The sequence below is a fragment of the Theropithecus gelada genome, chromosome 9 (assembly GCF_003255815.1).
Source record: "Theropithecus gelada isolate Dixy chromosome 9, Tgel_1.0, whole genome shotgun sequence".
NCBI classification, from domain to species: domain Eukaryota; kingdom Metazoa; phylum Chordata; class Mammalia; order Primates; family Cercopithecidae; genus Theropithecus; species Theropithecus gelada.
Window position 1 is genome coordinate 86204610 of NC_037677.1, and position 12004 is coordinate 86216613.

Below are 12004 nucleotides of genomic sequence, written 5' to 3' on the forward strand. Positions count from 1 at the left end.
AAGCTAAATGTTATTCAAAATATTTTAAAATACACAAAGCATTCATTTTGCTATGCAGCTTTAAAAAAATTAGATGGTCATACTTAATCTGGTAAAGCATATTATGTATGATGAGTGAAGAACTTGAACTTTGTCCATATAAACCTTTGGACCATAGGTTATATGAAAAGATCAGCTTATAAAAATCATATGAAATCTTTTCTGAAGAACTCATTCATAGTTTGGATATTCCAAATTTGTGAAAAGATGTAATTATGTAAAGATTGTTACCATTTCACATGTGTGGTCCTAAGTAGTTAATAATGCATTACCATAGAAAAGTGGTTTATATTTTTTAGATTGAAAGAGGAACTCTCTGCAAGCTCTGCTTGTACTCAGCATCTGAAAGCTGATCTTCAGAGGAAGGAAGAAGATTATGCTGAGCTGAAAGAGAAACTGACTGATGCCAAAAAGCAGATTGAGCAAGTACAAAAAGAGGTAGATTATTTGAAAAGTTATGTGACCAGTTTATGATAAAGATTGTTTTCCTTATATATCAAACTTAGACATTAATCTTAGGATTGAATAGAACATTTATCCACTTTATAATTTTTCTTAAAATTACGAAAACAGTTACTTCACAAGAGGAAATTTAGCTGATTTAAACAAGCTGAAGAATGTCCAACATTAAGAGAAATATGTGCCTTATGAAAGATTAGTCTTTTTCTTCTTTAAGAATTGCTAAATGTAAGTCCTGACAAAAAAGTGGAAAGCAACTTTTGTTTATAGATAGTACTTAGGAGAATGTGCAGTATGATTTTTTAGTTTTTATTATAATTTAATTTTTAAATAGGGAATGCAAACACATTATTCCAAATTTGAAATATAATAAGATGTATACAATGAGAAAGAAATACTTCCCACTCCTTCGAGCTGTCAGGTTTACCTTCACGGCATCAAATGTTACCAGTTTCTTTCTTTTTCTGCACTTCTCCCTCCTTCCCTTTTTCTTTTATGACCACTTCATTTTCTGTTGTACTCAGACCTTCTCGAAAGATTGGAACCCTTTTTTTTTTTTTTTTTTTTTTACTTTGAGGTAGTTACTAAAGAATACTTAAATGTGTATGGTCTGACAAATATTAATACAACAAATGCTGTTTCTGCCACTATAAAAGTGACTACTGAAAGTTGTGTTTATCTAAACTTTAAAAAAAATAATTTCACCATATTTGGTTTTTAATTTCTAAACAGTGTTTTCTTCTCAGACTTTTGTTTTTCACATCATATTTCTGAGACTGATTTATTTTATAGTCGTAATTAATCATTTTCACCTCTGTATAGTATTCTGTTGTGTGACTTACCGCAATTTATTTCATCTCTTGTTGATGACCATTTAGATGGTTTATGATTTTTTTGCCCACAGCAATAGTGCGAATATCTTCTATATGCTCTTGGTACACATATGCAAAAGTTTATATACCAAGTAGGGAGTTACTGCGTCAGAGGATATGAAAGGTTATCTCATGGTAGTTTTAATTTGTATTTTTTTGATTGCTAATGAAGTACAGCTTCTATTCATATTTCTGTTTGCTATTTGTCTATCCCAGTTTCTGCTGTGTGAAGTCATTTGTTCATTTTAATTGTGCTGTCCTTTTTTTTTTTTTTTTTTTAAAAATATACAGTTTTTATTTTGTATTTATTTATTTATTTAAAAAAAATTTACTGGTTTATTATAAAAAATATAACTCAAGAACAGACAAATAGAAGGGATGCACAGGATAAATTAAGGGGGATGGAGGGTGGTGCAGAGCCTCTGTGCCTTCTCTGGCTGTACCACCCTCCCAGGACCTCAATGTGCTCACCAAGTGGGGCACTCTCTGAACCTCACTGTACAATAGTTTTCATGACTCCATCTCCAACCCTGCTCTCTTCCACAGAGGTTGGTGGGTGGGACTGAAATTTCCAACTCTTTAATCATTTTTGGTCTTTTGGTGAGTAGCCCTACCCTTAAGCTATTTCAAAAGAGCCTCCAGTCAAAGCTATTTCATTAGCATAAATTCAGGTGTGATAAAAAGGGGACTCTTTTTTCTAAGTTTATTTATTTTGTTTTGAGACAGGATCTTACTCTGTCACCCAATCTGGAGTGCAGTGGCGTGATCATAGCTCACTGTAACTTTGAACTCCTGGGCTCAAGTGATCCATCTCCGCCTCCCTAGTAGCTGGGACTACGGGTGTGCCACCATGCCCTAGCTACTTTTAAATTTATTGTATTATTAAAGTCTTTTTGTATTGCTACTTATAGAGGTATCTGTTTTCAAGTAATGTTTTATTGTATAGATAGTGAGTCCCCAGCCTTTTCGGTACCAACGATCGGTTTTGTGGAAGACAGTTTTTCCATGGACCAGGGTGGGGGTTACTTTAAGGATGATTCAAACACATTGCAGTTATTGCGCACTTTATATTATTATTACATTGTAATATATAATGAGACAATTATACAATTCACCATAATGTAGAATCAGTGGGAGTCCTGAGCTTGTTTTCTTGCAAATAGACGGTCCCATCTGGGGGTGATGGGAGACAGTGGCAGATCAGCAGGCATTAGATTCTCATAAGGAGTGCGCAACCTAGGTTCATCGCATGCAGAGTTCACAATAGGGTTTGCGCTCCTATGAGAATCTAATGCCTCTGTTGATCTGATAGGAGGCAGAGCTCAGGCAGTAATGTGAGCAATGGGGAGTGGCTGTAAGTACAGATGAAGCTTCACTCCCTTGCCTGCTGCTCACCTCCTGCTGTGTGACCCAGTTGCTAACAAGCTATGGGTAAGTACTTGTCTGTGACCAGGAGGTTGGGGATCCCCCCTCATATAGGTGACTATTTAACATTACTCTAGTAATGGGTATTAACAGTATTTTCTGTTTCTCAAATGTGTAGTTTTAAAGCAAATAATAATAATTGTAGCAATTTAGTCTAGGCCAGCTACTATGCTGAGTTGACAAATTGTCTTAATCCTCACACAATTTGGGGTATAGACACTGTTTTTAACTTCCATTTTGTTGATAAGAAAACAGACATTGAGAGATATAGTAGTCTCCCTTTACTGGCAGTTTTGCTTTCTGTGGTTTCAGTTACCTGTGGCCAACCATGGGCTGAAAATACTAAATAGAAATTCCAGTAATAAACAGTTCAGTTGCAGGTCATTCTGAGTAGTGGGTCAAAAGCTTGTGCTATCCTGTCCTGCCTGGAGTTGGAATTATCCCTTTGCCTAGCATATCCACATTGTTTGTGCTACCTGTTAATCACTTAGTCATCTCAATTATCAGATCACCTGTCATGGTATCAGGGACAGTGTTTGTGCTCAAGTAACTTTTATTTTACTTTATAACGGTCCCAACATGCAAAAGTAGTGATGCTTGCAATTCAGATAAGCCAAAATGTTCTTGTAAAGGGCTTCCTTTAAATGAAAAGGTAAAAGTTCTTAATAAATAAAGAAAAAAAATATTGTAATCTGTGATTGCTAAGACCTATGGTAAGAACAAATCTTCCATCTGTGAAATTGCGAAGAAGGAAAAAGAAATTTATGTTAGTTTTGCTGGTGCACTTCACTGCAAAAGTTATGGCCACAATTCATGATAATTTCTTAACTAAGATGGAAAAGGCATTACATTTGTGGGTGGAGGATGCAAACAGAAATGTGTTTCGATTGATGGCATCTGGGTTCAATACTATCCATTGGGGATCTTGAAATACTATCCAATGTTTCAGGTATCCACTGGAGATCTTGAAACATATCCCCTGTGGATAAGGGGGAACTTGTCTAAGTTCACTTGTCTTAGTCTTAATATGACTTGTCTGAGTTCACTTAGTAATAAGTGCTAGAGACAGAATGGAAACTGAGGCAGTCCTTACATGCATCTTTGTGTAGCACATAGCCTCTATTATTATTAGTTATATAGTTGATGAAGATGGTGTTTATTACTTGAAGCCTCATATTTTTAAACAAAATAAACAAATATTGTGAATATGTGATTATCATGTATGTGTTATTGGAACATAAAGCTTAATGTAAGAATCCCCTGAAACCATACCACTCTGACTGTAATAAGGGCATCTTCATGCCTTTTTTTTTTTTTTTTTTGTGGGGGCATAGTCTCACTCTGTCGCCCAGGCTGGAGTGCAGTGGCATGATCTCAGCTCACTGCAACCTCCGCCTCCTGGGTTCAAGCGATTCTCCTGCCTCAGTCTCCCAAGTAGCTGGGACTAAAGGCACATGCCACCATGCCTAGCTAATGTTTTTTGTATTTTTAGTAGAGACGGAGTTTCACTGTGTTAGCCAGGATGGTCTCGATCTCCTAACCACGTGATCACTCGCCTCCACCTCCCAGAGTGCTGGGATTACAGGCATGAGCCACCGTGCCTGGCCTTCTTGATGCTTTTTATGGGGCATCTTTTCATTTAATTTCCTTCCATTTTTGAGCTCTCTAGCGGTTGTGAAAATGGAGTTTTCGCAGTAAAGCTCCACAAGGGAATAGAAGAGAAGGCTCTGCTCCCAGTTAGATAACTTCCCTCTGGAAATCCTGGCAAGATGTACTGAAAGGTTTCAGAGAGGGTTGGTATGATGGAAACTGGTATAAGGATGTACCTATATTAGCTTTTTTGGGTGAGGAATTATTTATTAGTCCATAGTACCTCGATTTCCCTATGTTTATAGAATTAGATTACTGGCAACCGCAGAAATCAATTGACCTTCACTTGCGTGGCTACCTTTTGATTTTGTGATTGTTTCATTTTCTTCTCTTCATGTCATTATTAGCTTTTAAAGTATTTCTTGTATTCCTGGATTATATTACTCAGTAAACTTTGGAAATTTGAATCAATATTTTTCCCTCAGAATATCTTTATTGATTTTTCCTTGGTAATTATTTTCCTATTATGTACCGATGTTATGATTCTTTTTTGAGAGAACTTACAAAGTTTGAGATTCTTAAAATAATGGAATGAGAAATTGAATTTTTCATATGCATTCTTTATTAGAGTATTAAAACATTTTCTAATAATTTGAAGCTATAGTGTGTTTGATTTGTAGTATATTAGAATCTGTCATTTTTCTTTTAGGCTTTAAAGGATGTGAACTTTGAACATAGTTGCCGTGAATTTTAAATAACAAAAAGCAATTGATATTTTCAAAATATTCCATTTGTTTTATAAACATTATTTTGTAGGTATCTGTAATGCGTGATGAGGAGAAATTACTGAGGATTAAAATTAATGAACTGGAGAAAAAGAAAAACCAGTGTTCTCAGGAACTAGATATGAAACAGCGAACCATTCAGCAACTCAAGGTAAACAGTTTTGTTTTTAAAGATGGTTTAAATGCATTCTCTTGGTATATTTTAGTGTACAAAAATGTACAAGTTTGTTTTTAATAACATCCTGTTTTGACTTTTTCTAGAATCTAGAAATAAATTATTTAAAAATAAATAGGCAAAAAAGAAAAAAAAAAAGATAAAATTAAGTAGGCCAGTAGTGACTCTCTTCTAACAAATAGAGTATGGAAGAAAAAGTAATAACTTCATAGTGAAGAAACCTAGCAAATACCACTTTAACCAAGTGTTTAAGAATAACTTTACCGTTAGTCATATTGATGCTATGTGCTTCCTGGTTTGATGTGACCAGAAGAGCACATCCCCTCTTTAGTATTTTTTCCCTAAATTTATAACCTCAATCTCTTCATGAGAACACATCAGACAAACCCAAATTGAGAATGTTCTACTGCTTGACCAGTATGAAGTATAAAGTGTCAGGGTCATTAAAGACAAGTAAAGACTGGGGAACGATGGTGAAGTCTGGAGTGTAATTAATAGTAGTATACCAATGTTAATTTCTTGATTTTTGACAAATGTACCATGGTAGTGTAATATGATAACGTTAGGGGAAGCTAAGTTCTTTGGAACTCTTGCAAAGCTAAAATTATTTTGAAATAAAATGCAAAAAAACAGTAGTAGTCCAGGTCTTACAGCAAATTCCTTTTAAAAATGATACTTAAAAGGCAAAATCCCTTTATTGTATATGGTTATTTTTTGTTTGTTATCAACCAAATGGATGAGGCAACAATAAAAAATATAATTTGTCATATTATTTTCATGTTTGCTTTTAAATGAAGCAAACTAATGAATATTCAGGTATAAATACATGATTTTAATTCTTAACTGAATGTAATCGTAATAAAGCATTCTATAACAATAGGATCCTAGATCTCCATGTTCTGTAATGATTCACTCTTAAGACTTACAAAGTGAGGAGATAGTGGTGACATTAGATAAGATTGGGGGTGAAGTTTGGATTACATGATAAGTTAAAACTAGAAGTGCAGGATATCTGGTCCCCATAATTTAATCTTGCCTCTTAAGGCTTATTTTTTTCCAATCCTGCAGCTACTTTCTAGGTAAAAGGGATGGAGAGCTCTTTTTTTCCTTCATCAAAGTTTAAGTTTACCAATGAGGAATCTTTTAATGGTTTTTCTTGTTCCTTCTATGTTAAATACACAGTAGAACTTCATTTTCCCCTGTTTCTGGTTTTTGTGGTTTGTAAGAAAATATTTACCTAAAACGTTGAATAAGTAAAATAACTGGGTCATAACTTAGATTAAAAGTATAGGCCAGGTGCAGTGGCTCACGCCTGTAATCCCAGCACTTTGTGAAGCCAAAGCAGACGGATCACGAGGTCAAGAGATCGAGACCAGCCTGACCAACATGGTGAAACCCTGTCTCTACTAGAAATACAAAAATTAGCTGGGCGTGGCAGCACGTGCCTGTAATCCCAGCTACTCAGGAGGCTGAGGCAGGAGAATCGCTTGAACCCGGGAGGTGAAGGTTGCAGTGAACTGAGATTGCGCTACTGTGCTCCATCCTGGGCGACAGAGGGAGACTCCATCTCAAAAAAAAATAATAATAATAAGTATAAAGTGGTTCTAAATTTACTTTTATTTTTATTTTTGAGACCGAGTCTCGCTCTGTCACCAGGCTGGAGTGCAGTGACGTGATCTTGGCTCGCTGCAATCTCAGCTCACTGCAATCTCTACTTCTTCTTTCCCCTGCTCTCACCCTACTCTTTTCTCCAAGATGAAAGAAAGTTGGAAGACTGGTACTAGCTGGTATACCAGCCATATAGGAGACTGATTTCAAACTTAATATTGAGCCCTGTTTTCAAGATCCACTGTTAAATATTGTGTTTTTAAGTTAATTTGCATTTAATTCATATTCTCTCAATTTGTAGGAGCAGTTAAATAATCAGAAAGTGGAAGAAGCTATACAACAGTATGAGAGAGCATGCAAAGGTCAGGAACAAGTTTGTACTTCCAGAACGGAAAAAGTTCCCTTATTTCCCTTGCAGGGCATGCGATGGGGGTATGGCTTGCTTCATTGGTGCCCTGCAGCTCAAACCCCTAGAGGGGGAGCATGCAGACGGGCAGGTCTTGAGTGTGGGCTCCGACCCCATGGCAGCATCTAGGGTTGAGTGTTTACAGCTCCTGAAGCCCCAGTAGGTGTGTGTTACAGGGTGTTCTTTCAGCCTAGCCATCCACAGGTGGCTTGTGTTAATCAGCTCAGTTAGACCCTCTGCCTTATCTCAAGGACAGAGGGCTTTCTGTATCCCAGGATTCTTGCTCTAGTGTACTGGAAAAATCGGATCACACGTGGGCGTGGAGAATGAGTGCAAGGTTTTATTGAGTGGAGGTAGCTCTCTTCGGATGTATGGGGAGCCAGAAGGGGATGGAGCGGGAAGGTGGTCTTCCCCTGGGCGGCCGGACTCTCATCTGACTGCCCCCAACCGAATTCCGTGTCGTCTCACAGTAGATGGCCTGCCAGCATCTGGTGGTATCTGCTGGTGTGTTCTTCTGCCAGTGTGTTCCTCTAGACGTTCAGCTGCTTGTGTGTGTGCCTGCCAGGGTCTCAGGGGTTTTATAGGCACAGGATGGGGGCGTGGCAGGCCAGGGTGGTCTTGGAAAATGCAACACTTGGGTGTGAAAACAGGAGTGCCTGTCCTCACTTAGGTCTGTGGGCACAAGCCCAAAGGTGGAGCCCTCGCCAGGGACCCTGCCTTTCTGTACCCAGCACTTCCCTGCCTGCCTCCTGTATCACTTCTAGTACTAAAATGATTACAAAATAGGTAGTTGCAATGACAATTGGTTAACATTTCCTTTGACAATTCTGAAGTGAAGTGAGGGCAACATAAGATACAGCTTTATTAAAGGAGAAAAGTAGTGATACCAATGAATAATTTATTAACTTAAAGCTTATTCTTAGAAAATTAAAATAAATAGTCAAAGCAACATTGATTTCTTGTAATGGCCAGTATTTTGTGAAAAATAAAGCCAGTCAAAGTTTTATATAGGTCACAATGAATGGTGTAGATTTCTGGACAAAATTGTGTAAAGAATAAACTTCAAGGCCGGGCGCGGTGGCTCACGCTTGTAATCCCAGCACTTTGGGAGGCCGAGGCGGGCGGATCACAAGGTCAGGAGATCGAGACCACGGTGAAACCTCGTCTCTACTAAAAATACAAAAAATTAGCCGGGCGCGGTTGTGGGCGCCTGTAGTCCCAGCTACTCGGGAGGCTGAGGCAGGAGAATGGCGGGAACCCGGGAGGCGGAGCTTGCAGTGAGCTGAGATCCGGCCACTGCACTCCAGCCTGGGCGACAGAGCGAGACTCCGTCTCAAAAAAAAAAAAAAAAAAAAAAAAGAATAAACTTCAAATAAAATATCTTTAAAATTAAAATGTGTATTTTAAAAAAGTTTTAAAAAGCTGCTTAGTAATTTATATTCAAATCGTAGGTGCTGAATTATGAGTTATGCTTTTCTTACTCAGATTGTATTGATTTGTTGCTTGAAATATTGCAAAATTACTTTTTTTTTTTTTTGAGATGGAGATTCACTCTTATCGTCCAGGCTGGATGTAGTGGCACAATCTCAGCTCACTGCAACCTCCGCCTTCCTGGTTCAAGTGATTCTCCTGCCTCAGGCTCCGAGTAGCTGAGATTACAAGCACCCGCCACCATGCCTGGCTAATTTTTGTGTTTTTAGTAGAGATGGGGTTTTGCCATGTTGGCCAGGCTAGTCTTGAACTCTTGACCTCAGGTGATCCACCCATCTCAGCCTCCCAAAGTGCTGTGATTACAGGCGTGAGCCACTGCGCCTGGCCACGGAATTTCTTTTATAGATGATACTTATTTCTGTTATTAAAATGAGACAGACTCCTCTCCTCCTCATTACCCCTTAACTTCTTTGTTCTGTGAGTGAGAGAACTAGGATTTGAACCCAGGTATGCTTCACTCTTAAGTCTCAGACTCTCTTTACTAATCCATGTTATTTGTACTTGGGCAACAAAAGAAAGGGTAAGACAACCAGATTATTACTTATTTAGCTGACTTGTACATTGGTGGGGTTAACTTGGATGGATAACTTGGATGTGAAAATATATCTCTGCACACAGTACTGTTTTCTTCTGCTTTTCTTAGGCCTTGTCACCCTAACAGCTCCTATTTCATAGGAAATAGTTCATAGCTCTCTTTTAGGATTCCCCTTTACTCTGGCTCCTTGTCCCTGTTGGTGAATGTGGACACATCTTAGATATTCTGGAAAAGTCTACCCTTGGACCAGGTTGCCCTATAGTTTTTATCGTATTTTAATTTTTGTTTTCTTTGCCAAATGCGGAGAAGTATGGCGTAGGCCTACTGTGACTATTTTAATCTGACTTCCACCTTTTCTATGCTTCTAAGTCACTTGTAACCTACATATGTTAAAATCTGTCAGCATTTTGCAATCCCTCCTTTTTATTTTTATTATTTGATGTTATTGTACACTCTTCTTTTCCTCAGTTATGTTTATAAAGTAGTATTTATTGTATGTGTATTTTTTCTAAATATCAAGGTAATCTATAGCTCCTCCCACCTTTTAAAATTCTCTTGTCTCAGCTTTTATGATCTATTATGTACTACTTACCACCTTTCTCTCAGAGTGAGTCTCAGCCACTCTGGCAACTTTCCTGATTAAGATGTCATCATCTTTTTTTTATTTCTCTTTTCCATTAGAGAGAAGATGCTCCTATGATTTTAGTTGCGTATGAGACATTTCCCTACAGACAACAAACAAAACTATGTCTTTAACTTTTAAGGCTTTCCCTGCCTTCTAGATTTCTGTTTATTTACGGAGTGCCTTTCACGTACCTATCTTTAATATTGAATTATTAAGCAATGGAGATCTAATACATATAACATAAAATTTACCTTTTAAGGGTATACAGTTTAGTGGGCTTTAGTACTTTCTATTCACAAAATTGTACAACCATCACCACTATCTAATTACTGTATGTTTATAGTTACATAAAGAAAGAAACCCTTCAAAAAGAAACCCTGTACCTATCAGCAATCATACCCCATTTACCTCTTCCCTCCAGCTCCTATCAGCCTCGAATCTACTTTCTGTCTGTATGAATTTGCCTATTATGACATTTCATGTTAAGTCAGTTCATACAATATATGGCCTTTTGTGTTTGACTCTTTTACTTAGAATAATGTTTCCAAGTTTCATCCATATTGTGTATGTATCAGTACTTTATTCCTTGCTATGGCTGAATAATATTCCACATTTTATGTATCAGTTGATAGACATTTGAGTTGTTTCTGCTTTTGGCTTTTATGAACATTTGTATGCAAGTTTTTGGGTAACTTATATTTTTAATTTTCTTGGGGATGGTAAGCAAGTGCTGAATGTGCAACACTTGATTGCTTGTTCATTTAGTAGTCATTTATTTCACTATGATTGCCCATAGCTTTCCTTAGATAATATCTTTAGATAGCTATGATGAGATACCTATCTCAGACTTCTTTACTTTGCTTTATTTTCCATTTTATCTTTGTTTATTTTGGGGTTCCTTCCTGAAATAAAATGTAAATTACTGGAGTCAATGGCTGATTAAATAATTATGTTTTTGCCTTTACTGCTCTAGTTTGCTAGCTTTCAAATAATAGGTGACTAGCCATTAGTGAGGTTATCATTGGTGTTCTGGAAATTTTATAATTGATAACTAGATTTGTAAATTGTTTTTCTAGTCCTCAGTTTAGAGTCAAAGATGCAAAGTGTAAGAGGGAGGGAATTCTTTGAATAAAATTATAATTAATTGTGTAATATGAATATATTTGAAAATCATGCTTTTTGAAAGAAAAGATTTATATGATAATATGAAGGTGACTTTAATCCTAGGAGGAATTCTGTTTTACTAGCATACCTGAAAGCCTGCATCAATGGAAAAATACTAAAAACTGCTCATACAGTTTTCTCTTACTGTTTAGTTTGTTTTACCTTTGCTTTATGTGCACTTTGAGGGAGCCATCTTTGGGTATTTGTGTTACTAAAAGCAGCCTGATATGCATTTATAACTTTATCACCCCTGACATCAGTAATAGTTGGTAAGAGTTCTCTGAAATGAGCCCTGCTACTATGTGCCATCACCAGAGGCGACAAACTGATCTTCCCTCTTTATCCGTTTCCTCAGACAGGGTTAATATAGAGTTGCTTACAATTAATTGCTGTAGTCATGCTTCAAGGGCTAGAAACAATTTTAGGAAGACTGTTAATACTAGCTTTTCAAAAGCCATTTCTGAGGAGCTGGTTTTAAATAAAAATTTAAAATAGAAATAAATGTTTGACTCTGAATATTTTTCTAGAAAAAGTAACTACTTGAGATTAAAAAAATAGTTCAAATTGGGATTGAGCTTCTTTAGTTTTAGCAGGTAAAGGTTTTAGTTTGGTTGGAGAATATTAACACTGAAAATAAACATTTTGCCAAATAATGTTTTTTCCCCCTAAATCCTAAGATTTATGTTTATAGTAATAGTTTTATTGGAATAGAGTAATTGTATTAGAAATTGTTAATTTTACCTGAAAAAACTTTTTTCCATTCATGCACTCTTGCAATCATCCAAGCATCCATCTTTACACCAAATATATATTTAGTATGTCATATATAC

General features: G+C 36.7%; 1 protein-coding gene across 1 annotated transcript in view; it reads left to right on the top strand.

Moving 5' to 3' along the window:
• The window catches only part of KIF20B (kinesin family member 20B), a 70884-nt gene that overhangs the window by 37417 nt on the left and 21463 nt on the right, over positions 1 to 12004 (top strand). The window contains exons 21-23 of the mRNA XM_025397664.1: positions 339 to 477; positions 5202 to 5321; positions 7255 to 7315. Of these exons, the coding sequence (XP_025253449.1) occupies positions 339 to 477; positions 5202 to 5321; positions 7255 to 7315 (320 nt within the window). The remainder of the gene's footprint in view (positions 1 to 338; positions 478 to 5201; positions 5322 to 7254; positions 7316 to 12004) is intronic.